At 39.7% G+C, this 17,396-nt stretch overlaps 1 protein-coding gene across 2 annotated transcripts; it reads left to right on the forward strand.

Moving 5' to 3' along the window:
* Nucleotides 1–463: 463 nt before the first annotated feature.
* Nucleotides 464–11,377, forward strand: arsh (arylsulfatase H). Of its 2 annotated transcripts, XM_083921389.1 has the most exons (11): nucleotides 464–533; nucleotides 2,234–2,389; nucleotides 3,704–3,825; nucleotides 3,962–4,084; nucleotides 4,728–4,930; nucleotides 6,154–6,374; nucleotides 6,678–6,814; nucleotides 7,152–7,289; nucleotides 7,981–8,140; nucleotides 8,647–8,768; nucleotides 10,022–11,377. In XM_083921389.1, exons 1-11 carry the CDS (start codon nucleotides 529–531, stop codon nucleotides 10,429–10,431), a joined length of 1,797 nt encoding a protein of 598 aa, XP_083777515.1. In that variant the 5' UTR covers nucleotides 464–528; the 3' UTR covers nucleotides 10,432–11,377. The 2 variants fall into 2 exon arrangements, with proteins under 2 accessions (XP_083777515.1, XP_083777516.1); XM_083921390.1 differs by lacking the exon at nucleotides 464–533 and having other exon boundaries at nucleotides 2,248–2,373.
* Nucleotides 11,378–17,396: the final 6,019 nt, after the last annotated feature.

Genomic DNA, 17,396 nt, shown 5'->3' on the forward strand with positions numbered 1-17,396 from the left:
TAAGTCAGTGCCCTAGGGCCACTCTGGTCAGATGGTGACCAACACGAGAAAGAAGAAGGTCTGGAAATGCTTTAATGCTGAAGCTACAGTGGAAAACAGCTTAATGTTTGCAAAAATACAGGCTGAATATCGCAGGGCACATAGAGACAAACAGAAACAGACAACCATTCACACCTATGGGCAATTTAGACATCAATTAACCTGCATGTCTTTGGAAGGAAACCTTAGGACCTGAACCAAACCCAAGCAGACGAGGGGGAGAACATGCAAACTCCGCAAAGAAGGGCCCCCGCGCTGTGAGGCGACGGTGCTAACCACCACACCACCGTGGCGCCCTTGGTTGGTAGCCACAGTTCTAAAATATAATCTTTTTTGGTGCGCATTTACTTTATTCATTACGGCAAATGTGGTTGTGCGCTCATAAGCTAGCCAATACTGCAGAGAGGCGCGTCCTCATGATCCTCAGCCGAGAAGGAGGAATGTCACGTTCTTTAAGTTATATGAACGACTGCACTGTGTCGCGCGGGAATGAGGTGAGTGAGTCCATACGATAGAATTGCCTTTCCCCTTTTGTTAATAATATTCTATGCATTTTGACTGAACTACCGTAAAACCAACTGAATGTACTAAAACTAAAAGATGCGTCCATCTTATGTCGACAGTTTTGATTATAAGATACTATAGACTGTTCAACTGCGGTCACGTCAGCCTCCGAGTGAAAAAGCCCCGTCAAGCCAGCCGCCGCTTAGTGTCTATTGTGCGACTATTAATGCACTTACGGTCTATTGGTAAGACTTGGCCAAAGTGGATGGGAGAGCAGTTTTATACCCTGCGCAATGGTAACACATGAGGGAAATTATGGGTGTCCTGATGTACAATGTATTCTTGTTCACGGTGATCCTGACTATCCTTATGGAAAATATCAAGACATTTTACTGTAGATTACTACAGTAGATTCATGATATAACCATTTTACTGGTTATATCATACATTTAATTCAAAATCCCTCCCAGTTTCAAAGTGCATATTGGCGAATGGATACTTTCCTGATATTCAAGAATTATTTAGAATTATTCCATAGGAGGTTTGCTAATATATACAATGGATTCTTGTTCACAGTGACTCTGACTATCATTTTAGAAAGTATCAAGACATTGGAAAATCAGGAAATGATCCATTCGCCAATATGCACTTTGACACTAGGAGGGATTTTGAATCTAATTAATGATGAAATCATACAGTAAAAAGTCTTGATACTTCCTAGAATGATAGTCAGAGTCACTGTGAACAAGAATCCATTGTATATATTAGCAAACCTCCTATGGAATAATTCTAATTAATTCTTGAAAATCAGGAAATTATCCATTCGCCCATATGCAATTTGACACTGGGAGGGATTTTGAATTTTTTGTGAGACGACTTAACCACAGCCACATTTCCTTTCGCTTAAGCTGGATTTTATTTGCCATTATTATCCAACGATTGGTATTGTGCAATAGTGATAAACAGTTTTGGAAAAAAAAGGAACCGATTCGACTCAGTCTATCCTAATGTTGTGCTTGTGAAAAGGAACTGTCAAACCACAGGACATATTTGTGAGGAGGACATACACAATTGTCATATGGAGAAAATCAAATGCGATTTTTTTTTAACCAAATACATCGATATCTAAGTTTCGACGATGTTGCAGGTTTGACCACTGGTGCATTCAGTAAATATTTGCACTGAGATTGTTGATAAATAATCATCATTAATGTGAATAGAATTATTTAGTAAAGGCAAACAACAGCTGGCTGGGAAGTTCAGAAAATTCTCTGCACTGTAAATGAATGCAGCCCAAAATCTAAGACAATGTCTAGTCTCATATCACGATATTGATATAGCCCTATTGTTTTAAGTATTAAGTATTCTTTAAATTCATATTTGGTGTGCAAAATGGCAGAATATAGTGAAAACTGTCACTCAAAATTTGTCTAAATCGAAATGATTTTACCAACAGTCCAAAATCCAAATATATTTACCTTACATATCTATATCAAACAGATGAAATGCACATATGTTCACGTTTTAGAAGCTTCACCAATGTGATGTTGAATGTTAGAATGATTGAGTTAAAGGATCTTCAAAATTGTTACTGATTAATTTTCAGGAGGATCGATTAAACGAGTAATAGTTTCAGCTGTACATCGTCAAATCAAAATTGCTCAAAACACATTCAAACTTTCACCCTAAGGTACCCTCTGTGTGCACATCTCCTTCTCTCCCTGCTCCTGGCGGCAGGGAGGGAAGTGTCGGGGGAAACTGTTGACAGGAAGCCCAACTTTGTTCTGATGATGGTGGACGACCTGGGCATCGGTGATTTAGGATGCTACGGTAATGACACCATCGGGTCAGTCCAAACAAAGTTTTGTTACTGCACGTCTCTTTCTCTTTTGCTCACCTATTGTCTGCATCTGTTCACTCAATTTTCCGACTTAAAGCTTTTATTACTACCAATGTAATTTATCATCATCACAGCTTCATTAGAACATCATGTCTGCGGTGTGTAGGGTTGTCAAAAAAATCAATACTCTGAAAATGATCAATACTAAAAATTAGTATCCGAAAAGTCAACCAGCAACGGGACAGAAACATTGGCAGCCTGCTATACCAGCTCTGTTCAATCAGCAATGATAACATGGAGCCATGTCACCAGAAACACAGAAGATAAACAGGATTGTAGCTGAATACCTTAGCATCAATCAGATCCCTGTTTACACTGTGGACCTGACTAACAACAACTTATTCACCAACTGAATCCAAGGTTTAACCTCCTTCACAGAAATACCTGAGCTTTACAACACAATAAAATAAAGAAGATTTGAACATAATTGTCATATTCATATACACTGGAGTCAAAATTAGAAAACAAATGATTAAAACTTGGTTTATTCTGAATTTCTTTTTTTTTTAATAAACAAAAACTTTTATTTTTATATCCAGGTAGAAACCCCACAGAGAATCTCTGGAACATATATGCTGACAAAGTAATGTCTAAGAAACCCACTACAGTTACCAAACTGTGGAAGAGACTGTAAGAAGAATGGACCAAGATCAAAACAGAGCAGTGTGAGAAACTAGTGATGTCCTGTGGGCGCAGGTGTGCTGAAGTCATTCAAAGCAAAGGCCTTGTTCTCATTTTTCAATCCTATAACTCTAACAAAACATTGTTCAAATCTTCTCTTCTGACACAGTTCCTATTGTTCTCTAATTTTGCTCATCATTTTTCACAAAATAAAACTTTTTGCTGAAGTGCATTGGTTATATTAAAAAAAACATGCTAGTACAGTATTATTGCCACCCGGATATTCTATCAGATTCTGAACTGTAAAAAATAACAATATTTTAAAATAATATTTATATACACCCTACAGTTATGTGTTTTCTTTCTTAAATTCACTACATCAGACAAGTGTTGTTGTTATTGATGTTTGTATTGTTCTAATCTTCATTTTAAAAATGCTGCCCTCATTTTTTGTAATTTTCTCCCTGTGCTATCTAAAATGGTATCAAGTATTTTCCTGGGTATCGGTATCGACTTTAAATTTCTAGTATTGTGAGAACCCTAGTGTGTGTCTGCCTGGAATTCATTGTGTATTTATTTCTTTATCTATATGTCTCATTCATACAAACATACATATATACCTCTGTGCTGTCCCTGTAGGACTCCTAACATAGACAGACTTGCTTCTGAAGGGGTGAAATTGACTCAGCATATTGCAGCTGCTCCTCTCTGCAGCCCGAGCCGGGCCGCTTTTATGACAGGGCGATATGCACTCCGCTCAGGTAAGAGATACACTTAAACTTATTTGCAAGCGCAAAAGGGAGCCGCTTTTTCTTATTTGGGTGGCTATATTTGTCAGTATGTTCCATATTGTTTATTTGTTTTATTTTTGCCCATGTGTGTTGGTCTGTTGACTAGGAATGGGTAGCACAGGCAGGGTGCAGGTACTGCTGTTCCTTGGAGGTTCAGGGGGGCTTCCACCCAGTGAGACCACCTTTGCTAAGAGGCTGCAGCAACAAGGATACACCACCGGCCTAGTGGGTGAGAAGATCTAATGTGTTCATTTATTCTTTGGTCCTCCTCATTGTGAAAATTCACCTGACCCTACCCCAGGCGACCGAGTTATGGATAAAGCTGTGGTCAAAATAAATCAATACAGCAATACATCATGAGGTACTCTTAGTGCACAGTAAAGCCGATAGGTGGTAAGTCAATCCACATTATACAAACAGCTCCAGTAATAACTCTGAGATTGGAAATAGAATATTTTATTTTGAGATCTCTGTGCGTCTGGATTGTAAGTGTTTTAAGTGGTAGAATATAGGGTATATATATGTGCTTGTCATCTCTTGGTCTTCTACTCGTGTGTGTTTTAGAAAGTGTAAGCAAAACATCTCTTCTCATATATAAGGAGGTAACTTGAGATGCAGTTAGGTCCATCAAGATTTTCACACTTAACAAGCATAAACAACACACAAAAACCATACGGTTTTGCATTTGGTTTACCCACAGTTTTGTTTAAGTTATAGAAAGATCCCAGGTGAAAGGCTGCTGTGCATTCACATTCTTGTCTATTGTTTTTGAGTGACTAGTGCTTCATCCATCTCTCTCACAGCCTTCTTGTTGCAGGGCTTTTGTGGAATCTCTGTGTTAAAAGCCCTTTTCTTTCTTTGCATCTGTGCAGGTAAGTGGCACCTGGGTGTGAACTGTGAACATAGAGGGGATCACTGTCACCATCCAAACCAGCACGGCTTCAGCTACTTCTACGGCCTGCCCTTCACCCTGTTCAATGAATGTGTGCCCGGAGAGGGGAGTGATATCCTGGCAGACATCCAGCAAGCACTCCAAATTCTGACCATGTTGCTTGGAGTTGGACTTTTCACACTAGTGGGTGATTTTCTCAGTTGGTCAGTTTGGCTTTCTCTCCTTGGAAGGTTAATCTGAAAACGTGGCACATAATATGAAAAAAAGATGGCTGAGAGAGAAACCAACATGAAAAATGAAAACAAAGAAAACAGAGATACATTGGGACTGGGTCACCAGAGGAAGAGGATGAAAAAAAGAGCTGCTGTGCCATTCACCCCTCAGCTAAATACCTAACAGTTAATCGCTTAAAACATTGGGAACAAAACTGCAGTTGTGAAATTCACAGTCACGTCAACCACAAACCTGTTTTTGGGAATAGAAAAACAGGTTTGTTTCTCTCCCCCCCAGTCACAACTAAACACGTTTTCATCATGCCAAAACACTTGGTCAGAAAAACTGGCAGGTTGTAAGAATGGAACTCCATGTAGTTGACATCAGTTAATGATTTCAGTAATATACGGTAGTTGCAGAAATTGGAAACTTCTCTATTTGTAGTTGATAAATAAGGGTTCTTTAACACTCACCAGTCTCCCCTACCTGTGGGACAAATGGGAACAAGCTGTGCCCCAGGTAGAACAAACACAAAAGCTTGAAAAGAGGAAATGAACCGGTACAAAATGAAGAACTATAACAATGTAGAGCAGAGCAGGAAGATTGCAGTCTATAAAACTATTTTCAGATCTAAATTTAAATACTGTACAGCATGTATTAACAGAGGACACATTGTACTACTTATTTCACTTGTGGAAATGAGTGCATCTTTGGTATTGGTTTTTAATGTCATCTAGTGGGAAAATAATGGTATTGCAGTGCCAGAAAGTAATATGAAGTGTCATGGTTTCACAATTTTACAGGTCTGATGCAATACAATGCATCCACCCTGTTATTGTGGAGATGATAATGTTGAGACATTATCAAAGAGATGTTAATTCGACAGTAATAACTTTTAGGTTTTAATTTGTTCCATATTTGAATTTGTGGTAGTGTTTCATTCAACGATACAGTAGTGTGTGCGTGTGCGCGTGCATGTATTGCATTAAAAGTTAGTCTAGTATACCTGTATATATTTAAACATATTTTCATATTAATCATGTTTTTTTTCATTTCTAAATTTTACTTGTTTTTATTGACTTTTAAGTACATTAGGTAACTTCATTGAAGTGTCTGAACCCATGTTGTTTTATTCATACTGTGTACTGTACAGCAGTGGTTTTATTAAGTGTGTATGTGTTTTGTGTTTTCAGGTGTGTGTCCGTGTGTGTGGCCTCCTTGAAGTCAGCCTGAGGCTTTTGGTAGCCCTTTTTTTTCTCAGTATCCTAGCAGCCTCTGTGTGGTATATGCCCTTTAAACTCATGCCGACTTGGAACTGCATCATCATGCGGAACCAAGAAGTAATCGAACAGCCAATGACAGTGGAGACAATGCCCCAGAGGTTGCTGGGAGAAGCACAAAACTTTATAAAGAGGTATGTGTTGTTTGTTTCTTTTCTAAATAATTCTTCTGAAACAGAATATGGCAGCACCACCATAGACCCCTGAGTATTTCTGCACCAGGGCAGTGTATGTGGGATCGAAATAAACTATAGTGCTCATCCTTATGAAGAGATGTCAATATGTAGCTTGTTTTCTGTTGATGTGGTTATTTTTGTACATCAGTGGAGCTATATAGCACATAGGAATAAGCGACAACAGAGACTGGCTAAACTGCATGACTGGGATTTATTGACAATGACAAAATATTGTGTCATCTTATCTTCTCTCCTCTTCAGGAATGTCGATCATCCATTCCTCCTCTTCTTTTCATTGGCACATGTCCACACTCCGCTCTTCAAAACACCTGCCTTTGCTGGCAAAAGTCGCCATGGTCGCTACGGTGATAACCTAGAAGAAATGGACTGGATGATCGGTGAATATATTGGCATATATATGTATATATTGGTATATATTGGTTTGAGGGTGTTAAACTGGTTTGATTGGCCATCAACTACCCAGTGCAACATTTCACGAAAGGTGCAACCATCCTATCATCCTATGCGTATATTACTGTTCTATGCATTTGTCAAAGTCTTGCACTGAATGAACTGCCAATCAGAATGCTCTCTCACTAACATGCTGCTGCCAATTCAACATGCTGAATTGGCCGAAAAACAGTTGACAAGGGCCGACTATTGCCAATGCAAAAAACCCTGCCAACAAACAGCTTGGTGTGTCCTGCCTTAATGCTATATTAATATGTTTTCTAGGTAAAATCACGGACACAGTGGACTCCCTTGGCCTAGCCAACAATACTCTGATGTACTTTACATCAGACCATGGTGGACACCTAGAGGTTGCTAATTCCATAATCGGACAGAAAGGAGGCTGGAACGGCATCTATAAAGGTAGGCACTTACGCTGTTGTTTTGATGACAGTTACTTTAGCTGTATTCTTTGATACAGACATCCACGTTTTTATTCTGCTTCTTTGAATTCTCAAAACAATTTTTTTCTTGGATTCTGTGGGTCCAGACAAATTTATCCATATAAGTCACACTCATTAGCATCTAGATCGATTTCATTCGAAATCATTTTTTTTCGCTACTCCTCCTAGAAATTTTCAGATTTCTTATGTTCCACACAGTTTTGCTACAGTTGGCCCTCAAACTTTGCTCAAATGCTGTTGGTCAGATGTAGATATGATTGCTGAGTGCCTATGACACATTCGGTGCCATTTGGCCAATACAAGGTGCTGTAGCAGCATCCTCTTACTACAAAGGAATGATTATCTGTCTGTGTATGTATGGACGTAAAGCGTCTTAAGCATATCTCATACAACCGACTTCATACTGGTGTATTGCTGAGGACCCAAGGGAGTGCAGTGTCAATTGAAAAGTCGATCAGATGAGCGGTTCTCGAGAACGCTGGCCACACGCACACCAGTACCTGTATCGCAACACTGCTCTAGCTGTAATCATTTTGAATATCAGTATAAATCTTGGTTAAATGACAATTATACAAAGTGCATATGTTTCTTACTGCATTTACTGAAAAAATAGATGTTTGTGTTGTGTCATTTCTGTTAATTACTTATAGGTGGAAAAGCTATGGGAGGCTGGGAGGGGGGGATCAGGGTGCCTGGCATTTTCCGCTGGCCTGGCAGACTGGCAGCTGGAAGTGTAGTGGACGAACCCACTAGCCTCATGGACCTGTATCCAACACTGACATATTTGGCCAAGGACACACAACCAGACAGGTAAAGATCATGGCTGCTTTCTTTGTATTGTGTGTACTCTGAGCCATATTTGTTTCCCTAGAGTTTTGTTCTCTGAAAGGTTTATAACCTTCTGTACTTGTTGAATGTAATAGCACACCAAACCATTGTTAACACTAACACAAAGAAGGGAGAAATGACCATACAAGTACTCTAGACTTGAGCATAACAATTCAGACTCTTTGTAGACAAATGATTGACTGATTTAGCTAATTTTGCATAGATTCTAGGTGATACAGTATAAGTAGAATCTACTGTTTTATTATTATAACTTAACTACTTATTATTGATTCTGACATAACAAGCTTGTGTTCTCTTGTTTCCAAGATAATCATATTACACTAGTTGATATGTTGTGTAAGATAGTTTATTATTGAACAAAAGGTTACAATTCTAGATTCTCTTTTTCCGTTTAGTGTTATGGTAATCATTTTAAAGCCCTTTCCCCTCGTCCCTCTCTTTTTCTCCTAATTGTACCTCCCCCTCAGACCGTCAGATGGCTATAACCTCATGCCACTGTTGGAGGGGAAGGTAGAGCGATCCGAGCATGAATTCATGTTCCACTACTGTGGAATCTATCTGAATGCTGTACGCTGGCACCCACCTGGAAGTAAGTTCACAAATGTAGATACAGTGGTGCAGACAAACATTTCTGACCATTATAAGGAAGATTTATTCTGTAGAAAAAGCCACGTTTTGATTTGAAACTGAAATCTAACTGTAATGTATCTTCAGGCATTCATAAGTAGTTTACCACTAATAAACTAACTACTCAAGTAGTAACAACTTACGACTAGCTTTGAAACTTACAAAATGTGTATGTGAGTTCAGCATTATGATGAAGCTTAAGAAAGTAGGTGTTATTTTTTTTCTAGATTTTGTAAAACCTTTAGAGTAAAATGTAATGACAGAACCTTCGACATGCTTGCTTAAACAATAATGTTGCAATCAGCGCCTCTACATGCACCTAAAGCCTGTTGTTTGTTTTGCAAAAATCGACCACGCCCGTATCATCCTGTCCACTGAGCGCAGGGATGTGTGAGAGCCGACTGTCGGTCACAGTTTGTGCACACGCCACAGATCCCCCCCCTGCCACCTCAAGCATGTTACAATATCACATGCACACGCCTCAAGCTAGACATACGCTAAATGACGTTAGCAATTGCTATCTTTAAGTAAGTTAGCCAGCCTACCTCTGTGTAGCGTGAACTCCGTGCCGTTTATCGAAGAGAGAAGAGATGGCCGCCTTAACAGGAATCTGGTGCATACGTACTGACGAGCAGTCGATGGGAGGGAGCGGAAGAGCTTGGTGGTAGTGGGGGATGGGCTTGAGAGTTGTAAACATTCAAAACTCAACTCGATCTGCCAGACTTGCAGACTGCAGCTTTAATGTAAATAGGGATGGATATTTTATCTGTGACAATTCCTGACAGGATTATTTTTTGCTAAAAGGGAAAATAAAATTTAAAGAAAGTAAAATGTTCTATCTATTCTTTACCTTGCCATGCAAAATCTGTATAGACCTTTTCAAAGTTGTAAACATAAACATTCGAAATGTGTCCACGTTTGATTCCTGTTGCAGTGAATGTGAATGACATGAAGTTAACAAGGACCAAGGCTGTTGCTTAGCACTGGAATTCCATTAAAAAGGTCTATAGTTGCTTATTAAGGGGCTTCATGACTATGACGTGGGAAATCAAAAACATTGCCTTCTTTTAGGTCATTGCGGTAAATTAGGTATTCATGTTAGAAGACCTTACCGTGGTTTTTTAAAGACAACAACCAGTTAAAAGTTAGAACCATGTCTCTCAGCCCAGTCATAACAAAATGGGACATCTTCTCCTGGTCTGTGTTTTCTTTCAGGTGATTCCGTGTTCAAAGTGCACTTTTTCACTCCCAACTTTTCTCCCCCGGGAGCTGGCGGATGCTATGACACTAAAATCTGTCTATGTCATGGAGAACATGTGACGCACCACAACCCACCGCTGCTGTACGACCTCTTCCATGATCCCTCAGAGTCCCACCAACTGACCCCTGATACTGAGCCGCGATATTCTGAAATCCTCGAGCAGACCGCCAAAGCTGTGGAAAAGCATCAAAATACCCTCGAAAAAGAGCAGCCGTCTGATGATACTCATTCACACCTTAACGCTGATGCGTGCAGCCTTCAAAACCAAATGACTTGGGACAAGATTCTGTGGAGACCCTGGCTTCAGCCCTGCTGTGGGACTTTTCCATTCTGCGGCTGCAAGGAGAACACAGTGCCTATTTGAGGAAACAAATCCTCCAGAAGAACAGCTTGGGTCTGGTTCCTCTGGACTCTATGGCAGGTTTTCCCTTTTTTAAAGAAAAGTTCAGGTTGCATTGAGGAGTTTTACCCAATCCAAGGACTCATTCCAAAGATGTGATTTAGAAAGGTTTAGCATTCAAACTAGGTGTAAAGAAACTTCCAAGAAGTCACTATTTGCATCAAGTAGCTTTGTTTAATCTGATTTTAATTGATTTACAGTTTTTTTTTATTGCTTTGACCTGGTTGAAGAAACTGGTCACCTCTCAGTCTTCATCATCAGTCTCTCAGCAGAGCAAAAGACACCTCTTGCAAATGAGTTAACCCATTGTCATTGTTTTGACACACTTCCCGCACCCTTTTGCAAATCAGTTAACGCAGATGTCATTCAAGCAGTCTAAACTCCACTGCTTTAGCTGTGGTAACCAAACAGAACATATATGTTCCAATCTCTTAGACACTTCTTGACCAGTTTGAAATCACTGAAGCACCTGTTTGACACTGCTTCACACAACTTTTCAATTTGCAATCAGTCTGCAGGCTTCCTCCATACTCTCCATTTTTAAATCCTATAAAGGAATTCTTCAGTGCATGGAGATGGAAGGTTTACGATCATCGCCCCTATGACCAGATGCCCTTGATCGATGCAATGACCGCTGCTGCCCAAGATATAGATGCATAGGCATGCCAAGGCTGGATCAGGCATGCAAGAAGATTTTTCCCTAGGTGCAACGCAAGAGAAAATATTGAGTGCGATGTAGATGAGGCCATGTGGCCCATTTGTCAAGAGAGAATTGACTGGAAGAGGTTTTTTTCTTTATTGTACAGAATTTTTATTTTCATTTTCCTTATGTCTTACAAGGTGATGGATTTTTATACTATATATATGTGGTTTCTGTTGGAATATTTCATTTCTTCTCAAAAAAAAAAAGAATGAATACTGCATTCAATAAAATTTGAAAAATCATTGTATATGATTCTGGATCTATTTTTTGCAAGAAAGCAAATAGGCACTGAAATGTAAGCTGCTGACCAGTAATGCAGCACTGATTCACATTGAGAGCTGAATTTTGTATTTTGATGCCCCTTGTCTAATGACTGATTGGAAGCGCTTATGCACTTGTCATTTTGACCGTTGGTGCCACTGTTTAGACGTTTGCGTTAACAGTTTTGAAAAATGTGTATTTTGAGTCGACTACTGCATCAAAGCTATCAAAAAAAACTGTAACGATGCAATTTATTGTGTTGCGACTGAGATTTAAATTAAGTCAAAAAGTCCATACAGTTTAGTCAAATAAACAGTAACACAACTTCAAAATAGGGATGCACATCTATATGCTGATCTATTCAACTCTATGTTTATATACTATATACATTATACACTTTCTTGTTGACATTTTGACTATTTGTTGTTGCTGCATTTAGAAGGTTTACTTGTAATTCCTGTTAAAAAAGATATTTTTTACCAAGTTGCTGGTCCATCCATCCATTATTTTCCGCTTATTTAGGGCTGTGTCGCGGTAGCAGCATGCTAACCAAGGTATTCTAAACATCCATCTCACCATCAGTGTTTTTCCATCTCTTCTGGGGAACCCTGAGGGGTTCTTGGGGCAGACGAGATATATTATCTCTCCAGTGCATTCTTGGTCTGCCCAAGGGCCTCTCACCAGTTGAATGTGGCTGTAAAACCATGAACTAGAGACGCCCGGGAGGAATCCTGATCAGATGCCCCAATGGCCTCAACCGTCCCTTTTCGACACGAAGGAGCACCAGCTCTACTCTGAGCTTCTCACCCATATCTCTAAGTCTAAGCCCAGCCACCATATTGACAAAACTGATTTTGGCCTCTTGTATCCATGATCTCGTTCTTTCGGTCGGAACGTAGATGCCTGCTGCTGATAAAAAGTAATTTGGTAGAATTTATATCCATGCATTTATTTGTTACATTTTGTATTACAAAGTAAGGAAAACCAAGTTTAAATCAAGCCTGATTTTGCCTTACACATAAGAGTGAACACAGTTACTCCCACACTGAGAGGCATACAGCTTATTAATCAAAAACGTTTGTTGAAAGTTGGCTCTGTGCATCTTTACTTCAAAATGGAAACTAAAAATAAATTAAGTTACCCAAAATTGATTGAAATATTATTGAAACAACCAAAAAACATACACGAAGGGAAAGTCTGTTGTTTTCATTTGTAATATTCATTAAGTGAAGGATCTGTTGGTGCACTTATTTATTATACTAAGTAATTAACATACAAGCAGTACTTAAGTACATTATACAATAACAGTGTTATTCAAACTAGGGACCATCTTGTGAGGACTTCCCTGCTTCGACCCCCCTACTACTGTTGCCTTTTTACTCGGACCCACCCATCTTCGACCTCAACCTTCATTTTGATCTCAGCTACACGTGTAAAGTTTTTGGACTGTATCTCGCACAGTTATCGTCCCAGGGGCGTAACGTGGGAGGGCCCATGCCCCTTGTTGAGATCAAACACATTTTCCTTCTTCATTTCGATCTAAAGTGCAGACTTGTAATGTTTTGTGTATCTTGCACAGTTGGGACACTATCATGGTGACGAAATCTTTTCCCAGATAGACAGACATATAACACCTGGCGAAATACTCAAAACCACCTCTGTGTTCCCGCTACAGTAGATGTCTCCGTGCCCTTTGTTTCTGAACAAGTCACAGTTACAGCCATACTGATGTAAAGTTGATGACCTGATGTAATACTTGTGAGTTTTTCTTTCATAGATCTGCTTCAGTCAATATTTCAAAAGGAAAAGTAGTTTCAAGACTGTGTGCCATAAGAGGGCAGTGTCAGGCTGTGTTTGGACAATAGTTGGCTCCGCTGTGTGTTTGTATGAGAGAGGGAGGGAGAGAGGAGGGGTGTGGGGGTTTATGGGTGAAATTTCAGCTCAGTTCTGTCACTCTGGGCTCCCGTGCCGTGTGGAATGAATTATGCCTAAATAAAAGAGCAAAACAAAAGGATTCATCATCTTTGGGTTCACAAATACTGCACATCAACATGAGTGAAGCACATAACATTTTGAGTAGTGATTAGCCGGAGGTTAGAAATGGAATCCCATTGTGCATTTTGGTTTGTTTTTAGCTTGATCAGAAAATTAACTCCAACCATTCTGAACCATTTCCCTTTTTTCTCCTTTTCTTGATTCTACGTTAAAAAAAAAAATCTCCCTCGTCCTTTCTACCTTCACTTCCTTTTCATCCAAATTGTTTTGGTGATAATATGACACTTTTTTTTATCTCAGAAAGGGCAGTTTCCTTTGATTCACTCCCCTTCAGGAATGTCAGAGCGCAAGGTCAGCTGCAGAGCAGCATTGCTCAAAGACACTGAGGCAGGGTTGACCCATTAATAAAAGACTTTTTGAAGACTGTGTGAACGTCTCCATCATCAGTGCCATCATCGTTGAATGTCATCATCAGCTCTTGCGCTCATCTCCCTCCAGCAGTGGCTGGCTGTCAAAACATCAACATTTGCTAGCTCACAATTGTTCTCCTTCCTTCCCTCCTCTGTTTCCTCTTCCTCCATCTCCTCAAACTGCTTTGATCCATGTCCTCCTTGTTGCTTTTCCCTTCTTCCTCCTCTCTCTCCAGAAATTTCAACCGCATCTGCAAGTGAGGAGGGGAATTTCATCACCATAATCACTGTAATTGTTGCCATCACGGTCGTAGTATTTACCTCTCTCCCTTCAGCAGAGTCCCGTACATCAAACACTCAGCAAGTTCATTACAGTAGCCACTCCATTATATCTCTAACAGTAAATCATGCAGTCGACCATACATAACGACATTTGGCTGTATGTCAAAGTTAATGATGGCTGGTGGGATAGAATGGCTGTACATCAATTCACAACCATGTGCACATGTAACCACATAGCAACATGCATGTGTGCACAGAGGTAAATACACACACATGCTCATGCGCACAGTATATCATGTTTTGAACAGATCAGTGGCTCTCCGTAAAGGTCAGTGTCTCAGGGGGGTGCCGTAAAGCATTTTTACAACCCTCTATTTGACATACATAAACACATACAGCTTGAAAAGATGTGAATATTGAATAAAGGCATAAACACACTGGTAATGGCTCTCTCTTAATAAGTAGGTTATGCAAACAGTAATAGCTAAGGGGCTGTTGTTGCATTGTTTTGATTTAGTTGTGGGTTTGTGCCTATAGTTTGGGTGGTGAGGTCATTTTAAATTACCATTGTCAGTCAACTGTGGCGGAATATCTTTGTGGAAAAGTTGAAGTTTTCTATCTTGTCAATAAGTTTTAATGATGAAAAATCATTGTGATGCTTACCATTTAAATGTCAAAAACACTCACATACACACTTTCAACACAATTGTTCTCTCAGTCAACTTTCGTGCTGTTTTTTCGAATGACATCAAACAGGTATTGTAACCTTTTGCCATCTTCTCCAGTCACTTCTGTCTGCTCTGATTACTTCTTCTGAACTGCTGCTTCGCTTCTGTGCTTTTTTACCAAGTATGCACTCCAGCTGTTCTGCTTATCGCTGTCATTCACTTTCACTGCAGCTGATGTGTTTTACATCATGACTGTTGTTTTAAATCTGATTTTTTGACTGCCAACTCTGTGCCTCACCAGGGACTGCAGATGAAAACTAGCCTCCAGGCTGGCATATTTACACTAATGTTTATTAATGTGCCTAGCCTCGCTTAGCATAAATATTGGTAACAGGGGGAAACAGCTAACCTGATTCAATCCAAATTAAAAAAATACTCACACTCACAGCTTTCAAGCTCAGAAATGATTTTCACCCTGTTACATGTAGTTTGTGTTATTCATACACAAGAAAGTAAAATAAATAATTTGTTTATTCCTTGGTGAACAACAGTGGGGTGCACAGTGTGCGACGAAGTGTGCTGGACATACCTAGGCATTCTTTGGATAACCGGGATCAACAAATACAAACTCGCAATCAGAGTTAAATGGTACCACGAAGCTCACTTTAGAGTTCATTTGTCAAGCCAGTTTATCTACTTTAGTTTCAATGCGCATTTTCATAAAAAGGGTGCTTATCGCGTCATTTGACTCACCCTTTGGATCTTTGGATAGACTGAGGGCTGAATATTTCACTAAAGAGGAGAAGAACATTACACTGAACTCCTATGAGCAGTTCAGGAATATAATAACAGCAAGGAGCAAATCAGTTGCACATCATAAGGTTAGGGAGGCGTGCTGGTAAACAAAAAAATAGCAGATCGTGTAAATCTGTAAGTGAAAAGATTCTGCATGTTGTCTAATAATATCTACGCCAAATGCAGAATTGTTTGCCATTAATCCCGATAGAGGGATGATGATTTAAAATTGCAAAGGCAATGTCCAACCTGACTATTTTACATTTCAGGTAATGCAAAAGTACCACCACACTGGCCATAATTTCATAAACTTTAGTTAATACATTTTTCATCTGACATAAGAATAGGATTTTTTTAAATGATAAATTAACGCACATCGCATGGTAGACGAACCCGCATGCAGAATCACAAGATTGACACGCTGCCTCCATTTTACCACTGTCTCACAGAGCCAGAGATTTCTTTTATCTCAAACACTTTAAAATCCTTCCTTGACAGTTTGAGTGGGCAAAAAGTTCCGAAACTTCAGGAACATATTGAGAAATGAATTGAGCGCAGTTACAATCCTGCGGATAGCACAACACATCGTATTTTTGCTTGTATTTTTCAGCGTCACCAATTGCATGCATGCAAATACGTACCCGTGGCAAAGATCGCAGTGAAACATATACACTGAGCAATAAGAGACCCTTGATGAGAACCTTTATGGAGGTTGGAAGCTTAGCTTTAAGTAGTCGATCCAACACAAAAGTCTAAGTCATTTAGCTCTAAGTCTTAGCTGAAAACCTCCTCCTGACCAGGTTTGGTTGAAAGCATAAGTTACCATGGTGATGCTTAAAGAGAGCTGACCCAGGCTTTGAGCGTAACATACCTCGCTAACCCACTAATCGAGCTTCGTAGTAAACCCCACTGGTCACAGTGAGGTTGCCTGGTGTGGTACCTGCACAGAGCGTAATAGCCTACTATATGCCATGTTTACTGACCACCTGGTAACCTCCAGTATGACTGGAGATGCAGCAAAAAGGTGCAAGGTAGACGGATAAACAGTTCTTCAAGTAATAGTGGGTTAATTTCCCCTAAAAACACAAACAGTTTAAATGAAATAGAAGTAGAGCAAAGTGGGATTAAGAGCAAGTCAAGTTAGCTGCAAGTCAAGTTTCTGCAAAAGAAAGTGAAAAAATTCAAAAATTATGAAGAACTTTAATGTTAGGTCCAATTATCTGTAGTTCCTGTTAAGATATATTTCGCTGATTTTATTCCAGGTCTGTCTCATGGCAATGTGGGCATTGTGTTCAGATGAACGGTGTTGACCCGACCTGTGTCCGTGGCGGAAGTCCCCGCAGTCACTTTCACATCATCCCAAAATAGCCACATTGCCATGACACGGACCTGGATTAAAATTAGTAAATGGTTTGCGTCTGGTCATAGCTGAAAATACTCAAATGGTGAAATACGCTAACAACCTCTCCACCTCTGGAGCACACGCTGTGCCATTTTTTATCCCCAGTAGTCGCACAGAGAAGATTCACAAGATAACTGCAGACTTACAAACATAGTGGCTGTGTCTTGGTTGTGGAAGTGTGGGAAGGAAAGAAGAAAGAAAACCTATTTCTATACATGAAAATGAGGGCAGAGTCTCTGTGGCGAGTCAGTAGCCATATTACTGTTATTTTCAGCTGAGGTTTTATTAAAGCCACAACATGACCTCTGTGGTAAAGCCATCACATAACATTACAATCTACAGTCTATGCCCAATGCAGCACGCACATCTTTGCCCGCTTATGCCTTTTATTATTTCCTCAAAATTAAAGTTAA

The sequence above is a fragment of the Echiichthys vipera genome (assembly GCF_963691815.1).
Source record: "Echiichthys vipera genome assembly, chromosome: 10".
NCBI classification, from domain to species: Eukaryota; Metazoa; Chordata; class Actinopteri; order Perciformes; family Trachinidae; genus Echiichthys; species Echiichthys vipera.

Coding starts and splice junctions, on each gene's coding strand:
- arsh (XM_083921389.1), top strand. Junction 3,826..3,961: donor GCGATATGCACTCCGCTCAG/GTAAGAGATACA, acceptor TCTGTTGACTAG/GAATGGGTAGCACAGGCAGG. Junction 8,769..10,021: donor ACGCTGGCACCCACCTGGAA/GTAAGTTCACAA, acceptor GTTTTCTTTCAG/GTGATTCCGTGTTCAAAGTG.